The sequence below is a fragment of the Schistocerca americana genome, chromosome X (genome assembly GCF_021461395.2).
Source record: "Schistocerca americana isolate TAMUIC-IGC-003095 chromosome X, iqSchAmer2.1, whole genome shotgun sequence".
In the NCBI taxonomy this organism is placed as follows: domain Eukaryota; kingdom Metazoa; phylum Arthropoda; class Insecta; order Orthoptera; family Acrididae; genus Schistocerca; species Schistocerca americana.
The window spans coordinates 743,383,220-743,401,256 of NC_060130.1; the positions used below are offsets into that span (position 1 = coordinate 743,383,220).

The 18,037-nt window shown below is 39.2% G+C and overlaps 1 protein-coding gene across 4 annotated transcripts in view; it reads right to left on the bottom strand.

Annotated features, from left to right (window-relative positions):
- Nucleotides 1-9,210: 9,210 nt before the first annotated feature.
- Nucleotides 9,211-18,037, bottom strand: part of LOC124555677 (membrane-associated protein Hem-like) — a 180,894-nt gene continuing 172,067 nt past the window's right edge. For all 4 annotated transcript variants that reach the window (XM_047129678.1, XM_047129676.1, XM_047129677.1 and 1 more), the window contains exons 21-23: nt 13,638-13,861; nt 11,760-11,849; nt 9,211-9,459 (exon numbers count right to left, since the gene is read on the bottom strand). In XM_047129678.1, coding sequence (XP_046985634.1) covers nt 9,346-9,459; nt 11,760-11,849; nt 13,638-13,861 — 428 coding nt within the window. In that variant the 3' untranslated portion in view covers nt 9,211-9,345. The remainder of the gene's footprint in view (nt 9,460-11,759; nt 11,850-13,637; nt 13,862-18,037) is intronic.

Here is an 18,037-nt window from a genome sequence, read left to right on the forward strand (position 1 = left end):
GATTGCCTAATCGACTCTTGCACACGGAGGACTACGTTAAGTTCAGTACAATACAGAGTCACTAATTTGGTAGGTGACTCATGAAGATACAGATGCATGTAGTTGTACCAAACTGTCTACAGTGAACAGGCGTTTTTTGTATTGACACTCAAACTGATTGATAAAGTTTCTTGCTTTCAAAACCCCAATAAAACGATTGGTAACCATGTGGTCAAAATTATTTACAAAGTACATTACAAGAGATATATTATGATTTACTGCTAGGTTGAAGACGATCCTTGCCAGATTTTAAATGGGAAGACGAGATGTTAAAACTTAACATACTGTTGATGACAAGGTTATTAGAAACAGAGTACAAACTCAGGCAGTGGAAAGATGGCAAAGAAAATCAGGAAACCATGGAAAACCTACATCTGAATGGCTAAAGGGGAATTTGAATGACTTTCCTCCCAAATGGAAGTCCAGTGTGGTTTTAAAAGAGGGGCCATGATAGCTTCTCTACACAAGGTTGGTTGTTTCCTCTCAGACTAAATTCTGTTATAAAACCTGAGGAGCACTACTTGTATGTTCTTTTCCACACTGAATCCTGCCTGGTCTTGAGGTGCAATTATGAGAGGCGGCCAATGGAGTATTAAGTTCCCGCATGTTTGGTGGTAGACCTCATCGTTTCTTGAGTTTAAATTTGGTTTATTCGTCTCCGTGGTTTGGTGGTAGGTACAAAAATTCAAATTTTGCCTCTCAAAGGATGTTGTGTCATAGAAATACTATGCCATCATCTGGGAAGTCTCTTGCGGTTACATTGTGAATGCCTTGTTTCTCAATGTGACTGTCAGTTGAAATGCCCTAATTTTTGTTTTAAATGTGCATTACTATTGAGAATGAGATTTTCACTCAGCAGTGGAGTGTGCGCTGATATGAAACTTCCTGGCAGATTAAAACTGTGTGCCGGATCGAGACTCGAACTCGGGACCTTTTCCTTTCGCGGGCAAGTGCTCTACCAACTGAGCTACCCAAGCACGACTCATACCCCATCCTCACAGTTTTACTTTTGCCAGTACCTCGCCTCCTACCTTCCAAACCCTACAGAAGATCTACTGCGAACCTTACAGAACTATCACTCTGAAAGAAAGGATATTGCGGAGACATGGCTTAGCCACAGCCTGGGGGATGTTTCCAGAATGAGATTTTCACTCTACAGCAGTGTGTGCGCTGATATGAAACTTCCTGGCAGATTAAAACTGCAGGAGAACTTCTGTAAAGTTTGGAAGGTAGGAGGCGAGGTACTGGCAGAAGTAAAGCTGTGAGGATGGGACGTGAGTCATGCTTGGATAGCTCAGTTGGTAGAGCACTTGCCTGCGAAAGGCAAAGGTCCCGAGTTTGAGTCTCGGTCTGGCACACAGTTTTAATCTGCCAGGAAGTTTCGTGCATTACTATTTCCCACACTCTCATGTATGAAACAGTGTGGATAATGGTTTTCAGATACTCTTGCCACAAATCCTTTTTTATGTCTGTTTATCCTTCTGGCTCTACTGTCAGTATTTGAAAGACCAATAGGTTCTCTGTAGATTGACCGTTCTTGAACCTTATTAGTGTCAGCTGCCTCTATCCTATTGCAGCATGACAGTGCTAATTCCACTGAGAGGCAGGCTTTCTTCTGTGCTGTGCTGGAGATTTTGGTATGGATTTATTGGTAGCTATGTGGATTAGAATGGTTGTGTGTTCCTTCTCATCTTAGGCAACGTCTTTCTTGCATCTGTCTAAATCAATTAAGGGAAACCAAAGACTACTTAAATCTGGATGGCTCGAAGGAAGTCCAGAGCATCCTTACCTACTGTGTCAACTCACTTGGTACAAACTCTGTGTTGTAGCCTCCAGAAGTGCCAGTTCTTCCTAAAACTGAGCAAGGTGCCACAGTGGGCTCACATTCGGGAGCAAGGCGGTTCGAGTCCCCATCCTGCCATCCAGTTTTATTTATTTTTTTGTCCCTAAATTGTTTAACATAAATGCTAGGAGAGCTCATTTGATCCCTTTATTAGGACACAGCCAATTTCCTTCCTCAATCTGAGCTTGTTCTCCATCTCTAATGACCTCATCATTGACAGGACATTAATTCCTAATCTTCTTTTTGTTCTTCCAAATGTCGATTACTTGGAGCACGTTGTAATTCGGAAGCCATTTAACAACTGGCACCCAGCAAAATCCCTCAATAACAATGTGCACTTTGCAAGATCAAATATTATCTAAAATTGCAGCACTGCTGAATGAGCTCTGTACACCCAACATTCCATTTCTCTCGATTTCACAATGCAAAAGGACTTGTAAGCCCCATGTCTTGCACACTTCAGCTTAGCTCACTCACTCAACCTTGCAACACATGCACATCACATCAGCATATGGCTTTTACACAGCAAAGTTACACAGCACACTGTAGGGATTAGAACATCTGTACATTTGGCTCAAATTATCTATTAGCAAAGATAGAAAGATACATTTCATTGAAACAGTTTGGAAATCTCATTAGAAGCCTATTGCCAGATAGAAGGTTAGTCACTCACAACCCTCGTGGATCTACTCTTAAAGGCTCAATGCATCACATATGCAACAGCATGAGGACTTCATTCAATGGCACATTTACAATTTTGTAAATACACAGTATCCACACACAGCACCCACTAATAAGAAATTTCTTTTATTTCGTTCTTTGTGGCAATTCCCTGTCCCAGTCTCTTCTATGGAGAAAGATCAACGTTAGGAAACTTTCTACTGCATTACATTGTGGCATCTGAATATGCTAACATCTTACAACAGTAATTCTATCAGTTTGCACATGGTGTCTCACTCATTGTTTGAGAATAGGCCTGCTTACCTTGCATCTTCCAAAGCTGTCTCATTGTCCTCACTGGCTTCAAACATTTCTATTTTTAACAGGAAAATTCAGTGGGGCTTTTTTGATCGCTATTACAGTCACTACAATAATGTTCCAAGTCTTCAAGGAAAAGGATGCTAACTTATTTAGGGGCCCAAGTAAAATAAGAAAACAATTATATCCATCAATATAACACAATTGTATGGGGCAGCCCATCAGAATTCTTAAATGAATATAATGATCACGAGGTCTGATAATACTATCTCAAACACCAAAAATATTACACAAAATTTTATTGTATTCACTTATGAATCTTTTAAAATTAAATTAACATTTTGCAGATCCAGATTACCTGCACCTATATGCATACCAACGAGCTAGTGTACAGTGCATGGCAGATGGTACCTACTACCACTGTTAGTCATTTTCTCTGCTTTTCCACTTACAAATAGAGCGAGGGAAAAAATGACAATCTATATGCCTCCAAATGAGCTTAAATTCTCTTATCTTGTCTTTGTAGTTCCAACATGAAATGTGTATTGGTGACAGTAGAATCATTCTGTAGTCAGCCAGAAAGGTCAGTTCTCTAAATTTTCTCAATAGCATTTTGCTAAAAGAATGTCTTCTTCTTTCCAGGGATTCCCATTTGAGTTCATGAGGCATGAAACCTGCTAGTAACACATCTAGCAGCACACCTCTGCATTGCTTCAGTGCGTTCCTTTAAGTCAATCTGGCAAAAACACTTGAGCAGTACTCAAGAATGAATCACACCAGTGTCCTGTATGCAGTCTCCTTAGTGGTTGAGCTACACTTTCCTAAAATTCTCCCAACCAGAAATTCTGTCAAAGTCAAAGTAACCCAAAGACAATAGTTTCCTGTATACTATAGCATCATCAGCAAACAGTCACAGACTGCTGCTCACCCTGTCTGTCATATCATTTATGTACGTAGGGAACAAGAGTGGTCCTATCACATTTCACTAGGGCACTCCTGATGATACCACTGTCTATGATGAACACTCACAATTAAGGACAATGTACTGGGCTCTATTACATAATAGGTTCAAATGGCTCTGAGCACTATGGGACTTAACATCTATGGTCATCAGTCGCCTAGAACTTAGAACTACTTAAACCTAACTAACCTAAGGACAGCACACAACACCCAGCCATCACGAGGCAGAGAAAATCCCTGACCCCGCCGGGAATCGAACCCGGGAACCCGGGCGTGGGAAGCGAGAACGCTACCGCACGATTACATAATAAGTCTTTGAGCCACTCACATGCCTGAGAACCTATTCTGTACACTCAGAACTTCATTAACAGTCGGCAGTGAAACACCACATCAAATACTTTCCAGAAATCTGGGAATGTGGAAGCTGCCTGTTGCCCTTCATCCATGGTTCATAAGATATCATGTGACAAAAGGGCAAGCTGGGTTCGCATTTGCATCACTTTCACTAACATGAAAACAGCTAGACTATCTGATACATGTTCACATCACAATGACTGGTGCAAGACTAGTATCAGGCTGTGACTGTTTCCTACCTGACCTCACAGGATGCACTTCCATGATAGTCGATATTCAATAGTGATATAATTCATTTGTTATTGTCTGCAAGTCAATTTTTAATAAGTGACTTTTGGCACCAATTCTGATGTGGGGGTCACTCAAGGACAAATTATACCACTCTCTGAGGTTTCCCACACACTGTAGTGGGTGAAGATGTGTCATTTGTAAAGTGGGTAACCTGTCTCTCTACCAGCTCACATGGGTATAGCAGTGATTGCAATTCTATATTATCATGTCCACAAATGAGACTAAGTAGTCGCTCGCAATAATTCAATACAACACTTTAGCCCTCATCCACAACAGGATAATATGGCATATGTTCTGGACCAAACAATCTGCAAAAAGATACACTGTCTGATCAAAAGTATCCAGACAGCTGTTAGTGGACATTAAGGTGGGATGTGTAAGGCCTTCATTTTTATAATGGTTTGAACTCTGCTGGGGCACTTTCAATGAGGTGTCTGAATGTCTGTGGGGGGATGGTAGCTCTTTCTTCCTAAAGAACTGAAACCAGAGAAGGCAGTGATGTTGGACACTAGGGTTTGGATCAACACCAAATTTTAAATCATCCCAAAGGCAAAATTTCCTGGCAGATTAAAGCTGTGTGCCAGACTGAGACTCGAACTCGGGACCTTTGACTTTCGCGCCAAGTGCTCTACCAACTGAGTTACCCAAGCACGACTCATGACCCGTCCTCACACCTTCAATTCTGCAGAAAGGCAAAGGTCCTGAGTTCTAGTCTCGGTCTGGCACACAGTTTTAATCTGCCAGAAAGTTTCATATCAGTACACACACTGCTGCAGAGTGAAAATCTCATTCTGGCATCACAAAGACATTCCACTGTGTTCAGGTTGGGACTCTGATCAGGCCAGTCCATTTCAAGAATGATATTATCCTCAAACCATTGTCTCACAGATGCTGCTTTATGAGAGGGTGCACTGTTATGCTAGGAGCATCAATCATCAGCTTCAAACTGTTCCTCTATCGTACACGATACACAATGGCGTAAAATGTGTTATACGCTTCCACATTTAGCATTTTCAGATGTGCAATAAAAGGACCACATCCTAACAACAAAAAACATTCCTTGCTGTAACACCACCTCCTCTGTACTTCACTGCTGGCACTACACATGATTGGAGGTAATGTTCTCCATGTTTTTGCCAAACCCAAATCCTTCCAATGGACTGCCATTGGGCATAGCATGATTCATCACTCCAGATCACTCATTTTCAGTCATCCACCATCCGGTGACATCATTCTCTACACCAACTCAAGTATTGTTTAGCATTGAGTACTGAAATGTGTGGCCTATGAAGAGCTGCTCGACCATTGTACCCCATTATTTTTAATGCCTTATACACAATCATTGTGCTAGATGGACTGCTGGTACCAATTTGGAACTCACAAGTTACTCCTCCTACTTATTTCACATTTTTTTTTTTTTTTTTTTACAACCACCCTCTGCAACGCTCGATGGTCACTATCTGTCATTACATGAAGTCTACCTGGTCTTGGTTAAGCTGCGTTTGTTCCTTAGTGTTTCCACTTCACAATTACATCACCAGCAGTTGACCTGGGCAGCTTTAGAAGGATTGAAATGCTCCTGGTGGATTTGTTATTCACGTGACATCCAATGACTAATCCACACGCAAAGTCATAGAGCTCTCTTGACCAATCCAGTCTGCTGTTACAGCTTCACTACTGACAACTTCATTCTGAAGACACGTACCAAAGGACAGAACCTGAATGCACACCTACATGCACACCAAACAAGGATGGAATTTTTTCCTCTGTCTGGAGGACTAGCAGCAGCCTTCTACATTGCAGATGCATTGTCACATGACACAGTGCTTGCTCATGTGTATAGATGGCAGTCCAGGTGTATCTCTGTCACTACTGTCAAACACTGCTACGTCAACCACATTCAGCCCCCATTGTCTTGCCCTCACTGTGTGCCATCCACATTGTCAGAGCAAGACTATGAGATAAATGATCATCAAGGCAAAAATGTAATGTTGTTCCAGGTTTCCCACCACCACCACCACCACCACCACCACCACCACCACCACCACATTTTTTCTGTACCTTCAGCTCATTATTGGAGGCAGAGGTGGAAGAAGTCACAACCATCAGACAGGCTTCATCATAGTCATTTGCCACAGGCACCACATAACTTTTACCCTATGCACACAATTAATTGCTAGGGACCAGAAAAATTTTCATTTTGCAATAAATGCAAATACAGGTTCGAATTCTGCCTCAAAATGCGAAATTACCTAAGAGATGCTATTTCATAGCAAATTGTATCCAGGTGAACTGTTTTATTAGAGGCAGTTTGAAATAGCTTTATTTTCTGTATATAAATACCAAAAATGTAACCAATATTTGGTCATTGGTATTGCACATCATGTGGCAAAACTCAATTTGTGAAGATAATGTGTGCAAGAATGTTTTTGCACAATAAAAAATGCATGACTGCAGCCACATATTGGTGTGTTCGATGCTCAGGTGCCATGCCAGTTGTGGGTGGTTGAATGGTCTGTATGGTATATACACTGCATAATGCAACATTGTACTCAGCCATGGGAAATAGCATCTTAGAACTAACATTCAAAACTTGATGTAATGCAGACACAAATGATGTGGCAGTTCTAGGTGTTAGGTATTTTGAACTGTGGTTGTGTCAAATACCACTATGGGTCAGGCCCTGAGCCACCTCATTAACAGTAGTCTGTCAATCTCAACAAGCAATTGCGCAATTGCCATCCGCGAATGTTTTGTTCCGTGTGTTGCTTCTTGTTTTGTTTTCTTATTTTGAAATGAGTGAAGAGACTCATTCTGGTCCATTGATGGAGTTTGATTATGGCCCTCACAACACTAGAACAAATCAGCAATCACTGTGTCAATGTGTACATTCTGCTTTCACGAACTCAGGTGCAGGCTGCTGCACTGCGAAAGGGACACTGGGATTGTTTCCCTGCATCACTCCTCTCCCCTCTGGAGGTCAAAATTCCAGTTTGTTTACATTTGTGGCCATCTGCAAATATATAGTGCCCGCATGCTGCACTATACTGGTTGGAAAACAAAACCTATCTCCTGTTTCAACAGCACAGAAACTCTTCCACTAACATTCGAATAGAGTTAATTTCACTTCCAATTCTACACTTAGTTCCCTGTCAGTTTTATCTCTAGCGTCGTCAAGTATGGGCCGCACAGCTACGAATCCCCACGAAAGGGCATAATTAATATTCTGTAGATTTTGTAATCACTGAATTGAGTGGGAAAAGAAAAATAATACTGAGAAACACCTTAAATGAGACACACATTCAGTTCACTGGTGGCATGTGCAGATGCTTATCGATAGAACAATCACTTGTTAAATCTTAAATACGCCAAAATATGGCCACAGAGGCAATTTCAAGTAGAAACCGTTGAAGTTTTAGCAAAAGCAAACATTCCAAACAAAACTTTCAGAAACCTGTGCTTTATTTTAATAGTCAATTTGAAAGCACTATGGCCTTGTCTTCAATCATGTAGTGTAACAACCTTTTATATTTGTGTGTCTCACTATTTACAAACAAACAAAAAATGCAAATTTTGCCAAAAGTGGATGTGAATTTCTCCAAAAATAGATGCAAATTTTGCCAAAAATAGGTGTTATATTTTCCAGTCCCTAGTCATGATATCAGGCATCAGCAGCAAATCCCAGGCAATCTCAACAGTGCTACATCTGTTCCAAGCATTTCTATCAATGACATAATGTCACATGCTCCAAATTTCCAGCATCTACTTCCTCTTGAATGCTAACATGAAGTGGTACTCAATTGCCAATGGCCATCTTGAGACTTGAGCACAGTAACCGTTTTACATTATTATGTCTCATATTTTAGTTACACTAAGCCCATCACCAATCCTCTTTCAACACTGTCAATTTTATCCTACTTTTAAAATCAAACCTGTTTTAGATGCTATCTCTGTCATAATCTTCATTCAACTTGTAATAAATGGCAACAGCTAGTTTGCTTTGAATTTCTGGTGGAAACTGAAATAAATTGTAGCTCATTTTGAAAACTTTGTAATTACAGGGTTACAATATTTTGTGTACCAAGTACCTCCCAACCTTATTTACATCTTTCATTTGCTTTCCCATATGAACTTTAAAATCACCCATTAAAAATTTCACAACATTATCAACCATCTGGACTGTGAATTACATTCCTCAGCTTCATCTGGATTCATCTCAATTGTGGCATTTGCGCTGATGACTAGATTGAATTTCTTCTCACTTCTAGAGCATCCCTTAATTTGATAGTCACATCCCTTACTTATTTATAAACAAAAACAGCTGTCACCATAATGATATAGACTTCCTCTCACTATCCAATATAAATTTAAAAATTTTATTTTGCTTGTTCTTGAGATGTGTGATTACATTATAGAATATTTCAGTGTAACATAGGGTGAAAACTGTGTATATGTGTCTATAACAAAACAGTAAATATCTTCCCACTACTTATGTTCTTTAACACTGGTTGTCAGAAAGTTTCTAAAAAGCATCTTTTAAAATAAACAGCCAAATTTCTCAATATCAATGGCAGAAATTATTCGTTTGTGACTACCTTAATTATCAATACACATCTAAAATATACTTCTGCATGTGGTAGCAGTTAAAAATAAGCAAGATACACCATAAATATGGGACACCTGAACATTGTTGAGATAAAAAAATAATTCAACAGTAACAGAGGAAATTAAATAAGAGACCCAGCTACACAAAATTTACATTTTATTTTGGTTAAAGGCAGTGTTGTTGCATACAAAATCTACACATATCTGATGAACAGCAGAATAGTTTGGCATTTAGCATATCACTCGTTATTTAAAAAAATGATGTCCATTGTGCTTTACACTTGCATGTGCTCCTGTTTGTAAACAGCATGGTAAGCATTCCTGATGAGAGCATAAGGAAAACACGACTCCAACAGATCCATCGTAAGAAAAGGTGACTCTTGCACTATCTGCAACAGTATTAAAATAATGACCAATTGGATTTTCCAAATATATCTTTTGGTGCTACGCATAGCTTTCATCTGTATACACAAAAGTTCTTACTTAGTAATGAAGAAATAGCTACTGAACTAGTGCATGGTTATGTACTAAAGCAGAGATTATTACAGTGCAATAGAATAGATACTTCCTTTCAAAGAACATAGATGCTTAAAACACTTGCAGTCGGCAACATTTTGAAAATCGCAAAGGAAAAGCATCAAGGGAGCACAGAAAACTGGATTTGGAAGAATGACACGCTGACAAAGAATAAACATGTGAATGCTAAAAAAAAAAAAAAAATAAAGCGAGTTACATGTGACATTATTTTGTACAGTTCATTTTAATTCCAATATGCAAATTTCTCTACACACAGTGATTGCTGCTTCACATTATGGTATTGCATAATGGTGAGTCGCTTCATGATAAACTGCCAGTTTCGTCATGGCTAACCAGAATAGCCAGTTCCTTCTGACCATTAAAAGGACACCATGTATCTATGTTACTAAATGACTACCCCAGAATCAGTTGCAGGCTGCCTATCTAATGGCTTCCAGAGGCAACCAAAATGTGATTTTTAGTATTTTGCATAATTATTGACTGAATTTAAAAAATTAACTTACTATCATAATCTACTCATTAAGAGGTATACTCATATGTTAAAAGCTTATCACACTAAGATAACTATTACACTTACAAACTGTGTATTTGTCTTGAGGCAATGTAACAGATGGCACACAAACACTCGGACTTTACTCATCCAATATTTAAGAATGAGAACACTTAACTCTTCCCACAAACTTTAACCTTAATTTCAAATCTTTACAAAACTTTTGCTCACTGACACCTGCCACAAAATGATGAATGGAAAAAGAAGTTTATTTCTTAGTACCTTTTCTCTGTTCATGCAGTAAAACTCCTGCATCAGATATGATGTTTTAATTTATTACTTATTTACTATCAACTTTTTGCAACACAATTTGAAGTCCGTATCCATACACACCACATTGCACAACACATAGTTCAGGAGATATGATGTCATAAACAGTGACATGCATGAAAAACTAGCTTTTCCTTAAACTGAAGTGCAAAATACTCACACAATATTCATCCAGTGATTCATGATGAGAACACTTAGGGACTTCCAACATACTATAAGCAGAATCTCAAACCTGCCCAAACATTTTCTTCCTTACACGCGTAACGTCAAATACTTAACACATTAACTCATTTGTAAAGTAAGCAGACATTTGAAGCTGTTTTATACATGACAGTGAGATGCTTTAATGAATCAGGAGTTTGCAGGTCTTTTCTAGATGAAAGTGTTCCCCTGGCACATGCTTGAAGGTAGAATTAGATGAACCATTAATCCCCATTGGGCAACATGTGACAGCAGTTTTTACATATGGACATGATGGTAAGAAGACATGAATAGTAAAATTTGGGAATCTGAATGTAAATTAAGGGGACAGCTCGTAGCTGTGTATGACTAGAAACAACAGTTAGGTGATCCCCATCATGATAAACTACATTGGTTTTAACCTATATCTAAATAATGGTGTTTTGAAGTAGTAGGAAACAATCAGACTTCAATATTTATTTTTTAAGCATCTTCTGCCTATACTGTGTCTTCTGCTAACATTTTCAATTGAATTGTTTTCAACTATTTCAACTCATTATGTTCCGTAAACTAAGTTTTCTATTACCACTATGCTTTCTCCCTCTGACAAGATTTAGCTTTAATTGCCACATTTCTGCCTTTGAGTGCCGTTAATAATTTAGTCTTCAGTGCAGAAAATTGTTTCCATTTCTAAAGTTTCTGTTCAGTCTGAGACGTTCTGTATTATTTTTTGAAATACTAATACTAGTGCTTTCAGAGCACTTTCCATTTTTCATTAAACAAAAAATTACAACTCTAATTATTATGGTTGCAAGATGAAAGTATTTTTTAACACATTCTCCCAAGAGTTCTTTCCTTATTCTTATTATTATTGCATTATACAGTCATGTTTATAGTTGAAGCAATATTACATAAACCCATATTTTCTCTGATTTTATCCATTAGAAATAGTTGGTGAAAGCTTGTGACTTTAAAAACAGTGGGGTTGGTTATAAAATATCTTTCTCTGTTACCAGTCATGATTATCTTTTTATCTGCATTTTGCATGACACATTTTGGGTAATGGTTACCATTTTCAAGCTTGTTTTTGTGTGCTGTGCCATTTATTTCTGATTCATGTTGTTCGTTAACACAGCTGTGCAAGTTACCTACCTGGTCAAGAAGTAGGTATACTGACTCCCTGTTTCGAATGGCCTCCTTATCTGCTTCTTGTCCAAGGCGTAACAAGCTTGAAGAAGCAAGCTGAAATATAAATTCCTTTTAGCATAAAAAAAGTAAAACATTAATGAAAATTGTAAATCATGAAACATTATCATCTTGAGTGGTAGAGATATGGGGTGGGGAGGAAGAGAATAGCAAGATGGAGGATTAGGAAAGATTGCAATGGTGTTGAGCATGGTGCTGTTTACTAAGGGAGGCCATGGTCAGGGAAAGGGAAAGGGAAAGGGACTGCTACGTGTTTGTGTGTCTATGTTGAGAAAGCAGGAAGATCCAGAGTAATAGAGTGGCATAGGAAGGAAGACGTGGATGGATAGTGTGAAGCGTAGTAGTAGTAGTAGTAGTAGTAGTGTGAGGCTAGCATGAGGACAGTGAAATGAAATGGGATTAGGTATGAGAGGTGGCAGGGGTAAGCAGGGGCGGGCAGAGGGCATTGAAACCACGGACTTTCAGAATTTAGAAAATCTTTGCTGACATGGGGGGGGGGGGGGGGGGGGGGTGGCTGCTGATGTTTCATAGTTATACTTACAGAGAAAGCTGTGAAATAGTTGCAGTGATGATGTTACTTGCACAAGTGATGTGCCAATGACAGGACAGGAACTGTGCATGTTAGTGCTGCCAGAGGAGGTGGCAGGGAACATGTATAAGACAGCTCTTACAACCAGATCTTCTGCAAGGATACAACCCATAAGAGGAAGAGTGAGAGAGGGATAAACAAGGATACTGTGTAGCATGCATGGGAAGCAAGGATACACTTCATTTCAAGAACTCATGAGTGGTAATTTAAGAATTTGCGGAGATTATGATTCATTGTTCCTACCCTGCACAGTATTGTGCAAAGAAAGGGTGTTCTTTTCTGGCAAATCAGCAGGTGTGTGAGGAATGAAAATTCGAGTTCAGTGTTTTGTCAATGATGGGGTCACAAGAAATGGAGTACAAGCTTAGATTGAGGAAGGAAATCAGCCATGTCTATTTCCAAGAAACCATGCCAGTATTTGCCTTAAGCTATTTAGAGAAATCACAGGAAACCTAAATCTAGATGACTGAAGAAGGAATTGGACTTCAGCCTTCCTGAGTGAGAGTCTGGTGTTTTAACCACAGTGCTACTTAGCTCCATAGATATACGAGAAGTGCTGGTTGTATGTGGCACAGGTCCTCTGTTTCTTGAGAAGATGGGAAGGGTAGACATGAGCTGTGAAGAATTCACCCTTAACTCCCTTTCCTTATCTCTTTCTGTTACTCTGGAATCTCCACCTTATACATGCAATATTTTCTTAAGAGTCTTTCCTAGCAGCTCTTTACCATGTACATTGTGTCCTCATATAGGCGCAGGCTTTACCCCTGTACACACATACATTTCTGCACCAATATGATCTTTCTGAGCATACTCCCCTCCTATTCATCCCCCTCCAGGTTCCATGCCTTAAATGCCTCTTCTTTTTGGTGAGTGGTAATCTGTCATTATTTTCATGCTCAAATTAAAAATAAATTTCTTTCTGTGCACTCACAGACTGTGAGAGCTACATCAAGTTAGTTGGTATTCCTTGCTTTATGAGTGAAAACTGAAACTCACAGTCCATTCTTTAATAGAGCTTTCTTAACTACTGTAATCTAATTCATGTTTCCAACTGAGGATGCAACATGTTTTTGGGATGACATCATTTCAGTAACATCAAGAACACATTTTTCTAAATTGTTTTGTCAAAGCAATAAATGTCCCAAAATAAGTAAAGTATTTTACTTAATTTTCAAAACTAACTTATTAAAATGGTGAAAATTTCTAATATAAATAAATAATGCATCTGGTCTTACAGCGAGGAATTCTTTCATTCGGTCTTCCATATCTCCTTGTCCACATATTGTGAAAAGTGCACCAAAAATGTTGTTTACAGCAGCTGCCATACAATGTATATTATTGGCATGTCCTTCCAGTGATGCTCGATAAAATGAATTTTCATTGCGAGCTAATTTTGGGATTGACACAGCCACAAAAACCATCAGCAAACATGCCACTAGGTGGTCATCTTCTTCTGAATCTTTGAAACAAAAAGAAATAGCCATGTTAATATTTCAAAGTAATTTGCCCATTTAATACAAAAATATTCAAAAATTTTGGTCATTCAAATTATTTTTAAAAACAACAGGCTGGTTTAAAATAATATTTAAATCTTTTATCAATGAACACTACTCGCGTTACTTAATAAAAATAAAAGTATGAACTGTTACCTTTCCAAGGTATTGAAGCGGATTAAAAACACTTATGAAAGACAAATTAAATACATACATAAATAAAACCCTTTTGGTGAAGCATAATCTGCTTTCAGGAATCGTTAAAGCACTAGGTCTGTTGTAACGGTGCAAGTCAAAGAATTTAAGAACACTATTTCAATCAGTGTTGTAAACACTGTTGGCTATAAATTTGTATTTAATAAAACAGAATCACAAGAAGTAAGAGGAGCATCTAAAAATTGATCTAATTATACTTTAAAGACAGAGCAGAAGATGAAGTTTTTATACTTAAACTATGCTGTGTTTGCACTTCTTTCTTGGGTTTATTGAATTTAGGTTCTGTAGGTGAATTATTTCTTTCTTTCATACTGGTAACTTTCTTTTCCTGTAATTGTAAGTATAAATAACTTGTATACAGCTTTAATGCTAAGAGAAACTCATCCAGGTGATAGCTGCATCATCTGGCGAGGAATGACTGCTAGTCAGATAAATGCACAATGCATGTAGTATCTGTGAATGGGCTGTCCGTGTGTAGAACGGGGAAGGTGTGTGATCTCTCTGAGTTTGACTGAGGGCAAATTGTGATGGCCAATAGACTCGGCATGAGCATTTCAGAAACTGCATGACTTATCAGGTGTTCAAGGAATGCTGTGGTTAATGTCTTCAACACGTGGCGGAATCAAGGTGAAACCACGTCCAGGTGTCGTGGGCTTGGGTGGCCACCCCTCATTATGGGTGTCGAACATTGTAGGCTGACCAGGCTGGTGAAACAGGACAGGCAGCAAACTCTGGTGGAACTACATCAGACTTTAATGCTGAGCACAATACAAATCTAACTGAACACACAGTGCACTGAACACTCCTAATGATGGGCCACCGCAGCCAATGACCCATGCATGTACCAATGTTATCACTATGACATCAACAGCTACAACTGAAATGGACACATGACCATTGGCACTGGATGTTGGGGCAGTGGCAGAGTGTAACATGGTCTGATGACTCCTGATTCCTACATCATCATGCCAACATGTGGCCTTGCTTCAATTTGAATAAGTGATTTGTCTGATGAATCCTGATTCCTACATCATCATGCCAATGGCAGGGCATGAATCCGTCATCTTCCAGGGGAACAGCTCCTTGAAACCTATGATGTGGGAAGGAGACAAGTTGGCAGTGGCTCCATTATGCTCTGACGAACATTCATGTGAGCACCTGTGGGTCCTGTGGAGCTTGTGCAAGACACTGTGATGACCAATGAGTACCATACACTGGTTGGAGACCACGTACACTCCTCCATGACAACCATGTTTCCTGAATGCAATGGCATTTTTCAACAAGATAATGTGCCATGTCACAAGGCCAGGAGTATGATGGAGTGGTTCGAGGAACACAGTGGTGAGTTCCAACTGATGTGCTGACCTCCCAACTCACCAGATCTGAACCCATCTGGGATGCGACTGAACAAGGCATCAGAGCTCATTGCCTCCTCCCCGGAATTTACGGGAATGAGTCAACTTGTTTTGCAGATGTGGTGCCAACTCTCTCCAGCAACCTACCAAGGCCTCAGTGCTTCCATGCCATGACACGTCACTGCTGTCATTCATGACAAAGGTGGACATACCAGCTACTGGTAGGTGGTCATAATGTTCTGGCTGATCAGTATGTCTCCTTAACCATCCTAAATTTTCAATATTTTTGTTTATGAATTTTTTTAGCCTGGCAAAAATCATCATACAGGAGGAGACAACATGTGAAAAGCCATCAAAGTCGAGGTCCAAGATGATTTTTCTCTAGCAGCAGTAAAGTCAGATGGAATTATAAAAACAAAACAAAATTGAATAAAAACTGCTACAGCTGTGATTTCATGTAAGTCAACAACCACAATATCACTATTATGAACTTTCTACACTGATCTGGCTTTACTCCAGATTCTGGTATTAGTAAGGCAACCAATGCTATTCCTAGATTTTAAGCCTATGTCAGTCATAAGACGTAGTTAACAGTAGATAACAGACACTTATAGTTAAGCAATGACACAGTGCTTTACAACTGCTTTGAAATGATCATATATTTTGTTATAGTATCTGCTAACTTCAGTGCTGCAATATCAAAAGATCATACAAACATGTGAAGAATATGTGAACTTGTTTTGCACAACACAGCAAGAATTCCCTATCATAAACATACACAGGAAAACCAACCCCTAAGCAGTATTCTGCGAGGTAAAAAACTGTCATTACTCCACAACACGTTACAAGATTAGCAAGGTTGATGCCATCTGTGGACAGCAGCATTTTCTACATCTACATCTATACTCCACAAGTAACCTTACAGTATGTGGTGGAGGGTACTTTGTGCACCACTGTCATGAATGATTTGTGGAAAGAATAATTGTTGGTAAGCCTCAGTATAAGCTGAAATCTCTCCAGTTTTACCTTCACAGTCTTTTCTCACAAAATATACAGGATGGGGCAATATATAGGATGATTCTTTTAGGAAGATAGGCACTCGGAACTTCTACAGTACACCACAATGTGATGTAGAACAGCTCTCTTGCAACATCTGCCACTGGAGTTGACTGAGTGGCCCCGTGATGCTTTCAAACTTACTAAATGAAACTGTAGTGAAACAAATCATTCTTCTTTGGATCGTCTCCATTTCCACTATCAATCCTACCTGGTACAGATACCATATAGAAGAGCAATATTCAGGTGCTGCTTGAAAGAGGTACTTCCTCTGTGGGTGGACTATACTTCTTGAAGATTCTTCCAATGAATCTCAGTCTGGCACCTGCCTTACTTGCAATTAGTTTTATGTGGTCATTCCACTTTAAATCACTCCATATGCTTACTCCTACTTATTTTATGGATGTGACTGCTTCCAGAGAATTTTCTGCAATTGTGTAATCACACAATAATGGGTCTTTCTGCCACTTACGCACAATATCCCACAGTTGTTTATGATGAGGATCTATTACCAAGCCCTGCACCATGTTTTGATTGTCTGCAGGTGTTCTTGTATTTTGCTACAATTTTATAGCATTGTGTCATCTCTGTATATAATATCACCACTTGTGAAACGCCTTGAGGAACAAAACGTCATCCACTAGGTCACTTATATATATGGTGAAAAGTAACGACAACATCAAAGCTCTTAGTTCATCATTTGACTGGTGGCATAGCTGCCTTCACCACTGCTGATCAGGAAATCTTTGCTATTAGTCTCAAAATTTCGCATACTTCACACCAGAGTGTTTTCTTCTTAGACTGGCGTGAATAGGAGGCTTGGTCACAACTCAGCACTGTGTTCACTGTACCTGAAGATGTTGGTCAGTTGCACCCATGAAATACTGCGAGAAATTCACAATGAGATCTGGCATGTTGCCCAAGAAACATTTTTACAGTCCATAAATACTGTCTGGTTTCAATGCACAAGAAACGAACTGAGTGCACCGGTCTATTATTTTGGAAAATGGCCATTTCTCTGTGTAAGACCCTGTTGTGCAGATATGAAGTGGCATCCTTGCATCAATCATAACACATGTAATAAGGACACCATCTATTTGGCAACTGTTTCTTATGTCATGGTTCACAGGAGGAGAGGGGAGAGACTGCTATGCTGAATTGGACAATTCAGTGTGCAACCACTAAACTTAATATTGATACCCAACATTGCACACTCTTGTTATAGAGTAGTAATCACAGGAACTGATCCTTAAATTATTACTGTGGCTATCTTGCAGGACTTGATAGTTGTATAATTCATAATTAAAATAGTCACTGGGATGCCACTGCATTTCAGTACCGGTCTCTGAGTCTGGAAGGGTAAAAGCCATAACTGGACAGTTGGTTTATGCAACCACAGCTAAAATACTCATCTTCCCATCAGGCTGCAACAACATCTTTCTTGTGGACAGCACAGTTGTGTACAGTGTGTCACTGACAAGCTTTCTTGACTAAAGTGTCAACTTGCTTGTTGTT